General features: G+C 49.7%; 1 protein-coding gene across 1 annotated transcript in view; it reads left to right on the top strand.

Annotated features, from left to right (window-relative positions):
• Positions 1-16,962, top strand: part of RYR2 (ryanodine receptor 2) — a 545,602-nt gene that overhangs the window by 366,314 nt on the left and 162,326 nt on the right. Inside the window, exons 59-61 of the mRNA XM_084828209.1 lie at positions 1,580-1,706; positions 6,599-6,714; positions 16,677-16,741. Coding sequence (XP_084684335.1) covers positions 1,580-1,706; positions 6,599-6,714; positions 16,677-16,741 — 308 coding nt within the window. The remainder of the gene's footprint in view (positions 1-1,579; positions 1,707-6,598; positions 6,715-16,676; positions 16,742-16,962) is intronic.

The following is a 16,962-nucleotide window of genomic DNA, read 5'->3' on the forward strand; positions in this document are numbered from 1 at the left end:
GTAAGTCCCGTCCCGGGGGGGGGGCGGGGGGGTTCGGAGGATTTCTCCCCGAAACTTGTTCGGGGGGCCGAACACGTTGGCGCTCGGCCCCCCGAAGTTTCGGGGAGAAATTCTCCGCCATCCCTAGCTGCTACACTTTGGCATCAGTGGCTGGGGCATAGACTTGAATTACTGTGATGTTGAATGGTTTGCCTTGGATTCGTACTGAGATCATTCTATCGTTTTTAAGATTGTACCCCAGTACTGCTTTTCCCACCCTTTTGTTGACTATGAGTGCTACTCCATTTCTTCTAAGGGATTCTTGCCTTTATTTTGAAAGAATAGTTATTCTGAAAAACCATTATTTAAAACATATATGAACTTTACCTATGATGCCCAATTAATGAATGGTTGATGGGGCAGGGCAAGAATAGACAACCTTTTTGCTGAAGTGTAAAAAGCTGTGGCGCTATAGACACTCAGTCAGGGGTGTGTGTGCATTTGCATACAGACCCAAGAGATGCTCATGGAGACTGGTGTGATTAGCTAGCTGTGATGTCCCCCTGGCACCACTAAGCTCAAGCCTAAACTCTGCCTCAGGGGTGGGCAACCTGTGGTCCTCCAGACATTTTGACCTACAATTTCCATCCTCTCTCACTATTGACTATGCTGGCTATGGCTGATGGGGGTTGTAGGACAAAACACAAATTGCTCACCCTTGTCTGCTTGACAGGCAGTAAACCATTATCCTTGTAGGAAGAGGCAGGCACGAATTGGCTACCCATATTAACCACATATGCCTCTACTGGGTATAGACTGCTGGATGTTGCTTACCTTAACAATGCTAAGCAGCAGCTCCACTCCAAGAGGTCCACTATAGCCTTGTGAGTGTTTTGCTATCCCTCATCTCATGTGCTTGGTGAAAAAACACTAACATCATGGAGTTGAGCATTTCTATCTCCCTCAGCCCACCACCTTGGTGACTAATAAAACTTGCTGCCTGAAGACCAGGTCTCGAAGGGCAGCTTAGTGGAGAGAGACTAAGTAATGTTAAAACTTTCGGGCTTTGTGGGGCTTGAAGGAGGACTGGCAATCTTTACCTTCCCAGGTGAGAGATGGGGAAGGGTCTGTGAGAGGAGACCAAGGTGAGAACTGGGAGGAGGGCTGCCACAAGTGAGAGGTGTGGCTGTCACCAGTGTTTGTAGGCTAATTGTGAAGAATCCATGTGGAATGGAGATTTATTTCTCCTTCTAGGGCAGGGGTGCAGAATACAAAGGGCTGTGGATTGGATGACCGCACCCCCCCAGCAGGCCATAATGACATCAAGTGGGCATGGCAGAGAAGCGCCCTGTCTTCTTCCCACAATTCCCACTCAGATCTCCCCACAGATCTCAGATCACCTTTGCCTACGGCTGGCGGGGGCAGGTGGCCTGTTCCCAGGCTCTTATGAGTTCTCAGATGCCATCTGAGGAGCCGTAAGATTGCTCTCTTAATGAATTTTCAGAGTAAAGAAGTCATCCTTCTTTTACATTGTTTGCAATATATCATATGTGGCTGCCCCTCAGTCTAACCATTTTGTCATTTCCCTAACTTATGATAGTGGGAGGAGGAAACCATCCCTTACTTGTTCCTTATGATACGCTGACAGCCAAAGAAAAGGCCAAGGACAGAGAGAAAGCCCAAGATATCTTGAAGTTTCTACAGATTAATGGCTATGTCGTCTCAAGGTAAATTCTAACCCAGTATTGCAGTAGCTTTACCTTCACTGTATGTTGCTTAATATAAAAGAACTTTCAGTGTGTGCTGTTTAATACAAAAGAAACTACAATATAGAAGTATTTTTAAATGCCATTGCAATTCTGTTTTGCCGTCCCTTGAAAATGCACAAATCATGAAGGAAATCTGAAAGGAATGTGGAGTTCTTTCTTATCTGTCTTCCTGTTCCTGAGCCTTTCTTAAACCCAAGTTTGCACCCACAAAGACTAAATATTCATTTTTGTTTGTAACAATTGAAATTCTCTGCAAATACTTGATTTTTGTCTGAGTTGGTACAAACAGCAAGTATGCTGTTCAACAAAAATGAGTGCAAGGGTTCCGAACTTTCATCCTAATAAGCCTCTCCAGATCAAGAAAAAAAATGTGTTGAGCATCCCAGAGTACAACTATCTATGGTAAAGCAAAACAGTAGCACTTGCTTTTGTCCAGGATCCAGGGGCAGGCAAAAAATAGTTTAAGGTGGTAGCTGGCTGTGTGGACTTTAGGAATCCCGAGGGGGAGGTCCTGAAAAAATCAGTTTACAGCACTATCAATAAAAAAGTGGAACACATGTTGGCATCTGTGGGAAGAGGCAAATGAATTGGAAAGACTGGGTAGGCCAACACTGTGCCTGGTAGGCCAATCATAGAATCATAGAATAGTACGTTGGAAGGGACCATCAAGTCCCTACAAGACCATCGAGCCCAACCCCCTGCTCAGTGCAGGAATCTAAGTCAGAGCATCCCTGACAGATGGCTGTCCAGCCTCATCTTGAATGCCTCCAGTGTGGGAGAGCCCACTACCTCCCTAGGTAATTGGTTCCACTGTCATACTGCTCTAACAGTCAGGACGTTTTTCCTGATGTTCAGGTGGAATCTGGCTTCCTGTCACTTGAGCCCATTATTCCATGTCCTGCACTCTGGGATGATGGAGAAGAGATCCTGGCTTCCTCTCTGTGACAACCTTTCAAGTAGTTGAAGAACGCTATCATATCTCCCCTCAGTCTTCTCTTGTCAGGGCTAAATATGCCCAGTTCTTTCAGTCTTTCTTCATAGGGCTTTGTTTCCAGTCCCCTGATCATCTTTTGTTGCCCTCCTCTGAATCCTCTCCAGCTTGTCTGCATCCTTCCTTCTTAAAGTGTGGTGCCCAGAACTGGACACAGTACTCCAGATGAGGCCTAACTAGTGCTGGGTAGAGGGGAAGTAGTACTTCCCGGGATTTGGAGGCGAGGCTATGCTTCTATTAATAGAGCCCAAATTAGCATTTGCCTTTTTTGCAGCCACCTCATATTGTTGGCTCATATTCAGCTTGTGATCTACAATAGTTCCAAGATCCTTCTCGCTTGTAGTGTTGTTGAGCCACATATCCCCCATCTTGTAACTGTGCATTTGGTTTCTTTTTCCTAGGTGCAGAACTTGGCATTTATCCCTATTAGATTCCATCCTGTTGTTTTCTGCCCAGAGCTCCAGGCTATCAAGATCACTTTGAATTTTGTTTCTGTCTTCCAAAGTATTAGCTATCCTGCCCAATTTTGTGTCATCTGCAAATTTGATCAGCATTCCCTGCACCTCCTCCTCCAAGTCATTAATAAAAATGTTGAAGAGCACTGGGCCCAGGACTGAGCCCTGCAGTATCCCGCTCATTATCTCTCCCCAGTTTGATAACCACTCTTTGAGTCCGATTGTGTAGTCAACTGTGGATCCACCTGATCGTTGTTTCATCTAGCCCACTTTGAGCTAGTTTGGTCATCAGGATGTCATGGGGCACTTTGTCAAAAGCTTTGCTGAAGTCAAGGTATATTATGTCCACAGCATTCCCACAGTCCACAAGGGAGGTTACTTGCTCAAAAAATGAGATCAGATTAGTCTGACAGGATTTGTTCTTGACAAATCCATGTTGGCTTCAAGTAATCGAATCGAGAGCCAGTGTGGTGTAATGGCAAGAGTGTTGGACTAGGAGCTGGGAGATCAAGGGTTCTAGTCCCCACTCAGCCATGGAAGCTCACTGGGTGACTTTGGGCCAGTCACAGACTCTCAGCCCAACCCACTCACAGGGTTGTTGTTGTGAGGATGAAATGGAGAGGAGGAGGATAATGTAAGCTGCCTTGGGTTCCTTGCAAGAGGAAAAAAGGCGGGGTATAAATGCAATAAATAAATAAATAAATAAATAAATAAATAATCACTGCATTGTTTTCAAGGTGCTTACAGATGGATTGCTTTATAATCTGCTCCAGAATTGTCCCAGGGATTGATGTCAGACTGACTGTTCTGTAGTTCCCAGGTTCCTCCTTTTTACTCTCTTTGAAGATAGGGACAACATTAGCCCTCCTCCAGTCACCTGGCACTTCATCTGTCCTCCATGATTTCTCAAAGATAATAAACAGTGGTTCTGAGAGTTCTTCTGCCAGTTCCTATATTACTCTAGGGTGCAGTTCATCTGGCCCTGGAGATCTGAACTCATTCAAAGTAATTAGGTGTTCCTTGACCATATGCCAGTGATCTCAAGCTGCAATCCTGCCCCTTCAGCCTGTACTTCGCCTTTGCCAAGGGAGTCATAGACCATCTTTTGGGAGGAGACTGAGCCAAAGTAGGAATTGAGCACTTCTGCATTTTCTTTGTCATCTGTTATCATTTTGCCATCCTTATTTAATAGCCGAACCACCATTTCTTTCCTCTGTCTTTTACTATGCACGTAGCTGAAGAAAGCTTTTTTGTTGCTTTTAGCATCCCTTGCTAATGTCCTCAGCTCGTTCTCAGCTTTAGCCTTCCTGACACCATCCCTGCAATTCTGTGCTACCTGCTTGTACTCTTCCTTTGTTGCTTGGCCTTCCTTCCACTTCCTATATATGTCCGTTTTTGTTTTCAGGTCATCTATAAGCTTTTTGTGAAGCCACATTGGCTTCTTCTGTTGTCTTCCACCTTTTCTTCTTGTTAGAATGGTTTGTAATTGTGCCTTGAGAGTTTCCTTTTTTAAGAAATCCCACCCATCTTGGTCTCCTTTTCTCATTAGCATCGCTTGCCATGGGACCTTACTGATCATTGTTCTGAGTTTATTAAAATCAGCTTTCCTAAAATCCAGGGTATGTGTTCAGCTACACTCAGCTTTTGCTTCCTTTAGAACCAAGAACTCAAGTATAACGTGGTCGCTTTCCCCCAGAGTTCCTGTAACTGCTACTTTATCGACTAAGTCATCTGTCTTGGTTAGGATCAAGTCAAGGATAGCCAATCCTCTAGTTCTTTCCTCTACTTTCTGTAGGAGGAAGTTATCTAACACACAGGTCAGGAATTTCCTGGAGGGGCCATGTTTTGCAGAATTTGTCTCCCAACAAATATCGGGGAAATTGAAGTCCCCCATTACTACTGCATCATGCTTTCTTGAAACATTGGCTATTTGCTTTTCAAAAGTTTCATCCTCGTCTTCTCCTTGTTTGGGTGGCTGGTAGTAGAGTCCGACCACCATGTTCCTTTTATTCTTTGCTCCATTTATTTTAACCCAGATGCTCTCAATGGGGCTAAGCTCCTCCTCCTGTATTTCTGTGCAGAGATATGTATTTTTCACATACAGTGCAACCCCACCTCCCTTTCTGTTGCTCCTGTGCTTTTTGAGCAAGTTATATCCTTCAATTGCTGTATTCCAGTCATGAGAATCATCCCACCAAATCTCAGTTACACCTATCAAGCCATAATTTCCCTCCTGTATTAAGAATTCAATTTCGTTCTGTTTGTTTCCCATACTCTGGGCATTAGTATATAGACATCGAAGACCATATGCTTCATGGTCTGGCTTTCTTCCTACATGTTTGTGAAGACTATTATTGGGAGCTATTAGAGCTGTTCCCTCGGTTGCAGTGCATGAGCCTTTGTCCATTGTTCCCCCCAACTTTACGTCTCCCCTCCCCGTAGGATTCAGATTAAAGCCCTCCTGATAAAGTTCTTCATGCTGCGGCCAAACACATTCTTCCCAGCCTTTGTGAGGTGCAACCTGTCCCTTGCCAACAGTCCATCTTCCAGGAAGTATAGCCTGTGGTCCCAGAATCCAAATCTCTCTCATCGGCACCACCTTCGTAGCCAGTCATTCACCCGGAGTATTTTTCTTTCCCTTTCTATCCCTCTTCTAACTACTGGAAGGATGGATGAGAAAACTATCTGGGCCTCAAAGTTCTTGGGTTTCCTTCCAAAAGCTCCAAAGTGTGGCGTGATTTCTATGTAGCTCCTCTTGGCAGTATCATTTGTTCCCACATGGATGAGAAGTAAACAAATCAGAGTAAACAAAAACAAAAGTAAATGAAGGACACAAAACACAACCAACAAATTGGACAGTCAGAGGCCTTCTTTGTAGTGGTGTAGTGGTAAATTTTGAAGTACAGGAGCTCATCATGGCAGCCTGCATAGCCATGCCCCCATAGCCACATCAAATGCAGGCAGCTGTGTTGATTCTCATACACACACATATATCCACACACACACACACACACACACTCCTCCCCAAGATGAAACAATCCTATCTGAAGGCAAGTGTGAAGAATAATTTGTTGGTTTGCTATGGTTTGCTAAACACCAGAAAGGGAAGGAGGATTTGCAGTATTCGAGGAGAGGGGAGGGGAGTGGGGAGTGCAGACACCCAAGGTTCATTCTAGTTTTGCCAGCATAGCAGTTTGGTGATGCGCTGGAACCAAGACAACATGATACAAAACTGAAAGGATGAACATAAAAGGAAATAAAATCAACGTAATGGCAAAAAATAGATAATGGGCATATTGGGCAAATAGGTAATGGCACAGCTATTTGTGATAATTTCAGAGTTTATCTTCTTTTTGAGGTTTTTTTTTCTCAGTTCGTGGGAAATCTTACTATTTTTATTCCAGAGGCCTAAAGGATCTAGAGTTAGACACGCCTTCCATTGAGAAACGGTTTGCTTACAGTTTTCTTCAGCAGCTGATAAGATATGTAGATGAAGCCCATCAGTATATTCTGGAGTTTGGTAAGCCATTTTAAATAAGCATTTTATATTATAAAATTAATATGTTTTAATATGGATCACCAGGAGCAAATGGCTTTAAAAAGAGCTATATTATACTCAGTCTGGGTTTTTTGAGGGGACATGAATCAACATTATATCTCTTTGAACAAGACTAGTTGAATTGCCTTATCGGCATGGATTTTTAACTTACTAGTAGAGTAAAAACCTCAAATGCTTCCAATTTCAATGCTCAAACAGATTTGAAAGCTAATCTGATTGAATTGCTTTGCACTTCATAAAGGAATTCAGTAAAGGAATTCTCTGAGAAGACTCAGACAAATAAAAATAATAATCATATATTAATAGTTGCTTCCTGCCAATAGACAAGGAAGATAATAGACACAGCTAAATTCCAACCATTTTCTAGGACAGTCAGGACAATGGAACTTGGCAAAATTATAATTCATGTAAAGGTGGTCGTGAAAAAATCTGAAATTCTCAGGAATACAAATTCTCAGGAATGTCCCCTTTTCCTGCCTAGTTTCCCAATCACTTTACTGTACAAGGGGCCTTTCAACAGTGAAAACAAAAAAGGGAAAACATACTGAATTTTTCAAAGGTTATAAAATGCCCTTCTGCAATTTGGGGAAATGGTCACTTTTCAACATTATTTATTTATTTATTTATCCCCCATCTGGCTGGTCACCCAGCCACTCTGGGCGATGTACAAAGTATATAATAAAACAGTTTAAAACAATAAAATTCTACAATAAAAACATTTTCTAAAATATCCCAAATGCCTGCCTGAACAACCACGTTTTTAATGCATGGCGGACGTGTGCATTAAAGAGGGGGCATAGCGGAGTTCCCTAAGGAGGGAGTTCCACAGAGTGGGGGCCACCAGAGAAAAGGCACTCTCCCTCGTCCCCACCAGTCTAGCTGTCCTGGCTGATGGGACAGAGAGAAGGCCATCCGAGGCTGATCTTGTTAAGTAGGGATGGCGGAGAATTTCTCCCCGAAACTTCGGGGGGCCGAGCGCCAACGTGTTCGGCCCCCCGAACAAGTTTCGGGGAGAAATCCTCCGAACCCCCCCCGCACCCCGCACCCCCCCGGGACGGGACTTACCTTCCCTGAATGTCCCTCCCGGTGGCGGGTCCGGCTAGCGGTTCGTCCGGTGTTCGAGCGGGGCGGGAGCGGCAGCCAGTCTTTCGACCGGCTGCTGCCCCCGCCATTGCAATCAAAGAAAAAAAAAAAACGTCCCCTGATAGGCTACGTGACGATTCACGTAGCCTATCACGGCTGACTTTCCAGATCTAGCCATGATAGGCTACGTTAATCGTCACGTAGCCTATCAGGGGACTTTTTTTTTTACTTTCGTGTTCGCGGCCGGGCGAGGCGGGAAGCCTCCTCCCCGGCCTGAATTTCGGCCGGGCGAGGCGGGAAGCCTCCCCCCCGGCCTGAATTTCGGCCGGGCGAGGCGGGAAGCCTCCCCCCCCGGCCTGAACTTCGCGGGGGGAGCAGCGAAGCGCTCCCCCCCACCGCGAACAAGCTGCGAGAAAAGGTAAGTGACTTTCGTCCACCCCTATTGTTAAGCGGCCTGTCTGGTGTTGCTGGAGGCGCTCCTTAAGATAGGCTGGGCCAGAACCATATAGGGTTTTAAAGGTCAAAACCAACACCTTGAATTTGGCCCAGAAAACAACTGGTAACCATTGCAACTCCTTCAGCACTGGAGTGATGTGATCTCGCCGGCGGCTGCCTTTAATCAGGCGAGCCGCCACGTTCTGCACCAGCTGCAGCTTCCGAACCGTCTTCAGGGGTAACCCCACATAGCGTGCATTACAGTAGTCTAAACGAGAGGAGACCAGGGTGTGTACTACCGATGGGAGCAGATGGTCGGGAAGAAAGGGGTGCAGCCACCGTATCAGATGGAGTTGATACAGCGCTGTCCAGCTCACAGCTGACACCTGAGCCTCTATGGACAGGTGGGAGTCCAAAATGACCCCCAGGCTGCGGACCTGGTCTTTCAAGGGTAGCCATACCCCGTTCAACACCAGGTCAACATCCCCCAGCCTCTTCTTGTCTCCCACCAAAAGTACCTCGGTCTTGTCAGGGTTCAGCTTCAGCTTATTCCTCCCCATCCAGCCACTCACCGTCTCCAGACATTTGGACAGGGATTCAGGGATTCTACGGCCAACCTTGGTGAAGATTTGAACGAGAGGTAGAGCTGCGTGTCATCCGCATATTGATGACGCCGCACCCCAAACCTCCTGATGATAGCCCCCAGCGGCTTCACAAAGATGTTAAATAGCATCGGGGAGAGGATGGAACCCTGTGGCACCCCACAAGTGAGCGGCCACGGGTCTGAAATAGGGATGTCAGAGAATTCCGTGACGGATCTTGGATCTCCCGAAGACCATCGCGGAACGAAGGCCCTGCCCCCCCAACCCTCGAAAGGCGCGGGGGACAAAGTGCCTGCCGCCCCCTCCCCACGAAAGGCGTGCGAAACCGAGCACTTACCTGCTCCCATCTGCGCTGCTGTGTAAAAGGCGGCCATCCTGCGGCTGCCATTCGCTTCCTCCTTCAGCCGTGATAGGCTACATAAGTATTTGCATAGCCTATCATGACGGGGGGGGGGGGAACCCAGCATACGCAAATGGTGGTAGCCGCCGCCATTTGCGTACGCTGGGGTTCCCCCCCCCCCCCGCCGTGATAGGCTACGTAAATATTTACATAGCCCATCATGGCAAGGGGAAAAAAACCCCAGCCTACGCAAATGGCGGGGGCTACCGCCATTTGCGTACGCTGGGGTTTTCCCCCTGCCGTGATAGGCTACGTAAATATTTACGTCGTTCCTATCACAGCTCACTACAGGGACACAAATGACGGTGGCTATGAAAGTCGCCATTTGCGTCCCTGCAGGGCTGCCCAGCGGCCGGATGTCCAGGTGCGGGCGGCCGGAGGCGGCTGGTGGCTCCGTGGCTTGGCCGTGGAGCGGAGCCGGCTGGCCAGGATTCCGGGAGGAGGCACGGAGCGCCTCCCCCCCGGCGAGGATTCCGGGAGAAGGGACGGAGCGCCTCCCCCCACCTGCGGAACCCGGCGGAGCCAGGTAAGCGGGGTTTCGTACACCCCTAGTCTGAAACCTCCTCTCCCAGTGCTACCCTCTGGTACCTGCCGGAGAAGAAGGACCGGAACCACCGCAATACGGTGTCTCCAATGCCCAACCCCTCCAGGCGGTCCAGGAGGATATCGTGGTCAACGGTATCAAAAGCCACTGAGAGGTCGAGGAGAACAAGGAAGGAGCATTCGCCCCTATCCAGAGCCCTCCTCATATCATCCACCAAGGCGACCAAGGCCGTTTCTATCCCATGCCCAAGCCTGAAGCCCAACTGAAATGGGTCTAGATAATCGGCTTCTTCCAAGTGTGCCTTCAACTGCATCGCCGCCACCCGCTCAATCACCTTGCCCAAAAATGTAGGGGTGCACGAAAGCCACTTACCTGGTCACGCAGCTTGTTCGCGGTGGGGGGGAGGCGCTTCGCTGCTCCCCCTGAAGTTCAGGCCGGGGGGGGAGGCTTCCCGCCTCGCCCGGCCGAAATTCAGGCCGGGGGGGAGGCTTCCCGCCTCGCCTGGCCGAAATTCAGGCAGGGGAGGAGGCGCCTTGCCTCACCCGGCTGCGAAATAAAAAGTTTAAAAAAAAAAACGCCCCCGTGATAGGCTACGTGAAGATTAACGTAGCCTATCACGGCTAGATCTGCAAAGTCAGCTGTGATAGGCTATGTTAATAATCACGTAGCCTATCACGGGTGACTTTAAAAAAAAAAAGTGCGTACGCAAATGGCGGCCCCCATAGGGAGCCGCCATTCGCGTTCCTTATTTGGTCGCCGTAGTCTACGTAATCTTTACGTAGACTACAGCGACCAAATAAGGAATGCGAATGGCGGCTCCCTATGGGGGCCGCCATTTGCATACGCGCTTTTTTTTTTTTTTAAGTCACCCGTGATAGGCTACGTGATGATTTACGTAGCCTATCATGGCTGACTTTGCAAATCTAGCTGTGATAGGCTACGTTAATCTTCACGTAGCCTATCACGGGGGCTTTTTTTTTTTTTTTTACTTTTATTGGAATGGCGGCGGTGGCAGCCGGTCGAAAGATCGGCTGCTGCCTCTGCCCCTGTCGAAGACCTGCCGAACTGCCGCCGGGACCCGCCGCCGGGAGGGACATTCGGGAAAGGTAAGTCCCGTCCCGGGGGGTGCGGGGTGCGGGGGGGTGCAGAGAATTTCTCCCCGAAACTTCGGGGGGCCGAGTGCCAACGTGTTCGGCCCCCCGAAGTTTCGGGGAGAAATTCTCCCCCATCCCTACAAAAATGGCAGATTCGAGACTGGGCAAAAGTTGTTCAGAACTTGGGGATCCAAGGAGGGCTTCTTTAAGAGTGGTCTTATCACTGCCTCCTTGAGGGCTGATGGCATCACTCCCTCCTTGAAGAAGTGTTCACCACCATCCCATCACGCAGTCTCTCTCTGCAGCCCTTGAGCCAAGATGGGCAAGAATCAAGTAAACAGGTGGTTGGCCTTACAGATGAAAGCACCTTGTCCACTTCATCAGAAGGAAGAAGCTGGAACCGCTCCCGCAAAACCGGTTTGCCACAGACTGCCTCCTGCTCACTAACTGTATCCACAAGCGCATGGAATAACACTCCTAATCTGATCAATTTTATCTACAAAGTGCTTTGCCAAGGCCTCACAGGAGGCCTTAGAATGCTCCAGTGGTTCCGGAGCTGCTGGAACAGCTTCCTGGGACAGCACTCTGCGGACGCAATAAAGGCAGCATAATATTCCTTTTTTGCTGCCTTCACCGCCACGTGATAGGCTGAAGATACAGCTCTAGCCCGTGTCTGATCGTCTTTGGAGCGAGACTTCTGCCATCGGCGCTCTAGTCATCTCACCTCCTTTTTCAGAGCTCGTAACTTCGGATTGAACTATGGTGCAGTCCGAGCCCTGTTCAGGGGGAGAGGGCGTTTCGGAGCCATCCGATCAAATGCCCCAGTGATTGCTGCATTCCAGCCACCCACCAGGGTCTCAACCAAGTGGCTGTTGGCGTGCTCCAGAGAATTCCCAAGCGCGTTCAGGAATCCATTCGGATCCATAAGATGCCTGGGGCAGACCATTTTAATGGGTCCTCCACCCCTGCGAAGGGGTTGTCGATAGGGATGGTGGAGAATTTCTCCCCGAAACTTCGGGGGGCCGAGCGCCAACGTGTTCGGCCCCCTGAACAAGTTTCGGGGAGAAATTCTCCGCCCCCCAGCCCCCCCCGGGACGGGAATGTCCCTCCCGGCGGCGGGTCCGGCCGGCGGTTCAGCGGGTGTTCGTGCGGGGCGGGAGCGGCAGCCGGTCTTTCGACCGGCTGCTGCCGCCGCCATTCCAATAAAAGAAAAAAAAACGCCCCCGTGATAGGCTACATGACGATTAACGTAGCATATCACGGCTAGATCTGCAAAGTCAGCCGTGATAGGCTACGTTTATCGTCACGTAGCCTATCACGGGTGACTTAAAAAAAAAAAAAAAGTGTGTACGGATAATGGCGGCCCCCATAGGGAGCCGCCATTCCCGTTCCTTATTTGGTCGCTGTAGTCTACGTAAAGATTTACGTAGACTACGGTGAAAATAAGGGCAACGCTATTTGCGTTGCAGATCTAGCCGTGCAGATCTATCCGTGACTTTGCAGATCTAGCCGTGATAGGCTACGTTAATCGTCACGTAGCCTGTCACGGGGGCGTTTTTTCTTTTTAAAAAAAACAATGGAGTTCGCGGCCGGGCAAGGCGGGAAGCCTCCTCCCCGGCCTGAATTTCGGCCGGGCGAGGCGGAAAGCCTCCCCCCCGGCCTGAATTTCGGCCGGGGCGAGGCCGGAAGCCTCCCCCTCCCGGCCTGAACTTCGCGGGGGGAGCAGCGAAGCGCCTCCCCCCCACCGCGAACAAGCTTCGACGACAGGTAAGTGACTTTCGTCCACGCCTAGTTGTCGAACCGAGACTTCTAACGCCACCAGATAGTGATCTGACCATGACAAGGGGGTGGTGAATATACCCCGACTTCCAGATCACCCCCCCTTCTCCAGAAACAAACACAAGGTCTAACTAGGGATGTACGAAAGTGACTTACCTTTCGCGGATTATGTTGATGGTGTGGGGGGAGGCGTTCCGTCCCTCCCCCCGGAATCCTGTCTGGGAGGGAGACGCTCCGTTCCTTCCCCCGGACTCCTCGAACGGCTGGCTGTGCTCCGTGGCAGCTCCGCAGAGCAGCCGGCCAGGCCCGGCCCGGCCCGGCCAGGCCAGAGCTGTCCGCAGCCGGATTTCTAGCCGCGGAGGGCTCAGGGTAAAAAAAAACAACAAAAAAACAACGCGTATGCAAATGGCGGTGGTTATGGCCGCCGCCACCATTTGCGTTCCTTCTTTTTACCGTCTTAATCTACGTAAATATTTACGTAGACTATGACGGCGAAAATCAAGGGGAACACAAATTGTGTAGCGGGTGCCATTTGCGTCCCCTTTTGATTCCCCGTTTTAGCCTATGTAAAGATTTACGTAGGCTAAAACGGTGAATGAAAAAGGGACGCAAATAGCGCCCGCTACGCTATTTACGTTCCCCTTGATTTTCGCTGTCATAGTCTACGTAAATATTTACATGGATTAAGATGGACAAAAAGAAGGAACGCAAATGGTGGTGGCCGTAGCTGCCGCCATTTGCGTACGCAGTTGTTTTTTTTTAAACCCACCCCCAACCATGATAGGCTACGTAAAGATTTACATAGCCTATCACGTCGTTTTTTTCTTTTTTTTTAAACGTAGCCATGATAGGCTATGTAAATCTTTACGTAGCCTATCACGTCTTCCCCCCCGCCAAGCCTGGAAATGGCGGCGGTGGCAGCCGGTCGGAAGACCGGCCGCCGCCTTCTCCGGAGCTGCCGCCGGAGCCAACACCGCCCGGAAGATCCGCCCCAGGTAAGTCTTGTCCCGGGGGGTTCCGCGGGGGGGCAGGGGGGTGGCAGGCCATTCCGCCACAGATTTCGGGGGGCCGAATGCACTGGCATTCGGCCTCACCGAGATCCGTGGCGGAATTCTCTGATATCCCTAGGTCTAACGCATGACCGGCTACATGGGTGGGCCCAGTTAGAATATGGTCCAGCTCCCAGGAAGCAATGGTCTCCATGAAGTCCTGAGGTGTAGGGTTGGCGGAGAATTTCTCCCCGAAACTTCGGGGGGCCGAGCGCCAACTCGGAAATTCTCCACCCCCCCCACCCCCCGCACCCCCCCCGGGATGGGACTTACCTTTCCCGAATGTCCCCCCTGGTGGCGGGTCCCGGCGGCGGTTCATCGGGTCTTCGTCAGGGGCGGGGGCGGCAGCCGATCTTTCAACCGGCTGCCGCCGCCGCCATTCCAATAAAAGTAAAAAAAAAAACAAACGCCCCCGTGATAGGCTACGTGACGATTAACGTAGCCTATCACAGCTAGATCTCCAAAGTCAGCCGTGATAGGCTACGGAAATCGTCACGTAGCCTATCACGGGTGACTTAAAAAAAAGAAAAAAAAGCGCGTATGGCTAATGGCGGCCCCCATAGGGAGCCGCCATTCACGTTCCTTATTTGGTCACTGTAGTCTACGTAAAGAGTACGTAGACTACGGCGAAAATAAGGGCAACGCTATTTGCGTTGCCCTTATTTTCGCCGTAGTCTACGTAAAGATTTACGTAGACTACAGCGACCAAATAAGGAATGCGATTGGCGGCTCCCTATGGGGGCCGCCATTTGCATACGCGCTTTTTTTTTTTAAGTCACCCGTGATAGGCTACGTGATGATTTACGTAGCCTATCACGGCTGACTTTGCAGATCTAGCCATGATAGGCTACGTTAATCGTCACGTAGCCTATCACGGGGGCGTTTTTTTTTTAACTTTTTATTCCGCGGCCGGGCGAGGCGAGTCGCCTCCTCCCCGGCCTGAATTTTGGCCGGGCGAGGCGGGAAGCCTCCCCCCCGGCCTGAATTTCGGCCAGGCGAGGCGGGAAGCCTCCCCCCCGGCCTGAACTTCGGGGGGAGAGCAGCGAAGCGCCTCCCCCCCACCGCGAAAAGCTGCGAGACCAGGTAAGCGGCTTTCATGCACCCCTACCGAGGTGTTCCTGTGAGGATTGCCTCTGAATGTACGTTGAAGTCCCCCAGCACCAATAAGTTAGGGGACTGTACACGCATATCAGAGACCACCTCAAGCACCTCGGCCAGAGAGTCAGTCGTGCAGCGGGGTGGATGGTACACGAGCAGAATCCCCAGACTGCCCTTCGGGCCCAACCTCCAGTACATGCACTCAGCAACCTTGGTCTCCCGGAGAGGGGGTCTGGTGAAGACCAAGGACTCTCGGTAGATAACAGCCACTCCCCCTCCCCGATCCCCAGCCCTCGGCTGCTGTGCATACGAAAATCTGGCTGGACACATGGCTGCAAGGGTTGGAGCAGTGGCCTCGGCCAGCCAGGTCTCCGTAATACATGCCAGGTCTGCATCCTCATCCAGGATCATGTCGTGGATGAGGGATGTTTTCTGGGTAACAGACCTGGCATTGCAGAGCAGCAAACGAAGGCCCGAAGATGGAGTCACGCCTCCCCCAGCCATCCTTTGGCTTTGGACAGGCCCGGAACAGTGGACAGATATTACACATCTCTCCCTTGTTCCCCTTACCTGGCATGGCCTGCCCCTAGTGCTCCGCCAGCGTCTGCCACCCAGCCTCGGTATGTTCTGGCCCCCAACACTCCCCCCACTGCCTCCATCAGGTGGACACATGCCCCCTCGCTCCCACCTATCAGGCAGGCTACCCGCCCTAAAAACACAACAGAATCCCCCAGAAATTAAAAAAATAAAAAATAAAAAATCCCCTTTAAAAATACTGCCAGGCAGGAGTCCACGGTAGTGATAGTAGTGGTGGTGGTGGTGGTGGTGGTGGAGGCAGCAGCAGCAGCAGCAGGTACGCCTCTTCCCTGGTGGTGGCAGCTTCTTCTGCAGGCCCTGGCTCTCCCAGGCCACCTCATGTAGCCCCTCCAGGAAGGGGCAGGTGGAAGCAGCACAGCTGGCTTGGTACCTGGGGGCCTGGTCCTGCAGGGACTGGCGGTCTGCCAGGCAGAAGTCCACAGGGAAGGCCTGGTGTTGGTGGCGGCAGCAGCCACAGCAGGGTCAGGAGCAGCAGGCATGTCTCTTCCCTGGTGGTGGCAGCTTCTCCTGCAGGCCCTGGCTCTCCTTGATGAAATAAGCTTAGATAAGGTTTTTTCTAACATTTTAAGAAGTGCCTCCATACTTGGAGAAATTGTTGATTTTATAATAGATTTTCAGCTAAATTGTTATTTGGGGTGTAGGGAAGGGTGGTTGTGGAGAAAATGAATATATTTCATTTAGTGATATCTCCCTTGAACAAAATGTCATCAAGTCTGTAGTGTCAGGCCTGTTCAAATTAAAGTTTAAATATTCAGACTGATTAAAGTAATTTACTCACAAGTAGCTATTCATATCTTATTTTATTTAATTTGGTGGCTCCTGACAGAATTATACTTTAACCTTCTACAACTGTAACCTTGTACATTAAACATGTATGTTCTTGTCCTGGATACTGAAAATTAAACGAGGGGGAAAGAGGCATGGTAGCAAGCTCTGGGTGGAGATTGCTTCAGTCTTGTAATGTTAATGGAGGAAGCTCTTGGATATGAATGAGGTTTGAACTGTTCTTTGTGCAGGAGAAGATGCGTCTTTACCACTGAGGCCAAAATATTTATCACATTGTTTCACTGATGAAATGGGGGGAAACCTAATGTGGATCAAATGCAACTCTTTACTTATATTAAAGCCTACAACACAGACCAGAAATTCAGTTGAGGAAGACTGGAAACAATACAAAGGATTACAAAACTGGGCATAACATATTTACATTAAGTCTGAAGCATTTATCTTTTTTTCATACAGATGGTGGCAGTAGAGGCAAAGGAGAACAATTCCCTTATGAACAAGAAATCAAGTTCTTTGCTAAAGTAAAGTATATTGTTATGTTTTTCTGCAACTATCAAATGTATTATACTCAGGGCTAGTGCAGAGTTAATTTCCACAGTTAAGACTAGGGATGTACGTAGCCCTTACCTTGCTCCGCTGAGGGGCATCTGCGGTGGGGGAGAGGCGATCTGTCCCTTCCCCCGGAATCCTGCCTGGCTGGCTCCGCTCTGTGGCAAGGCTGCGGAGTTGCTGGCCAGGGCTG

Source organism: Heloderma suspectum, chromosome 1, assembly GCF_057233095.1.
Source record: "Heloderma suspectum isolate Gila_16-S chromosome 1, 16-S_ref, whole genome shotgun sequence".
Taxonomy (NCBI): domain Eukaryota; kingdom Metazoa; phylum Chordata; class Lepidosauria; order Squamata; family Helodermatidae; genus Heloderma; species Heloderma suspectum.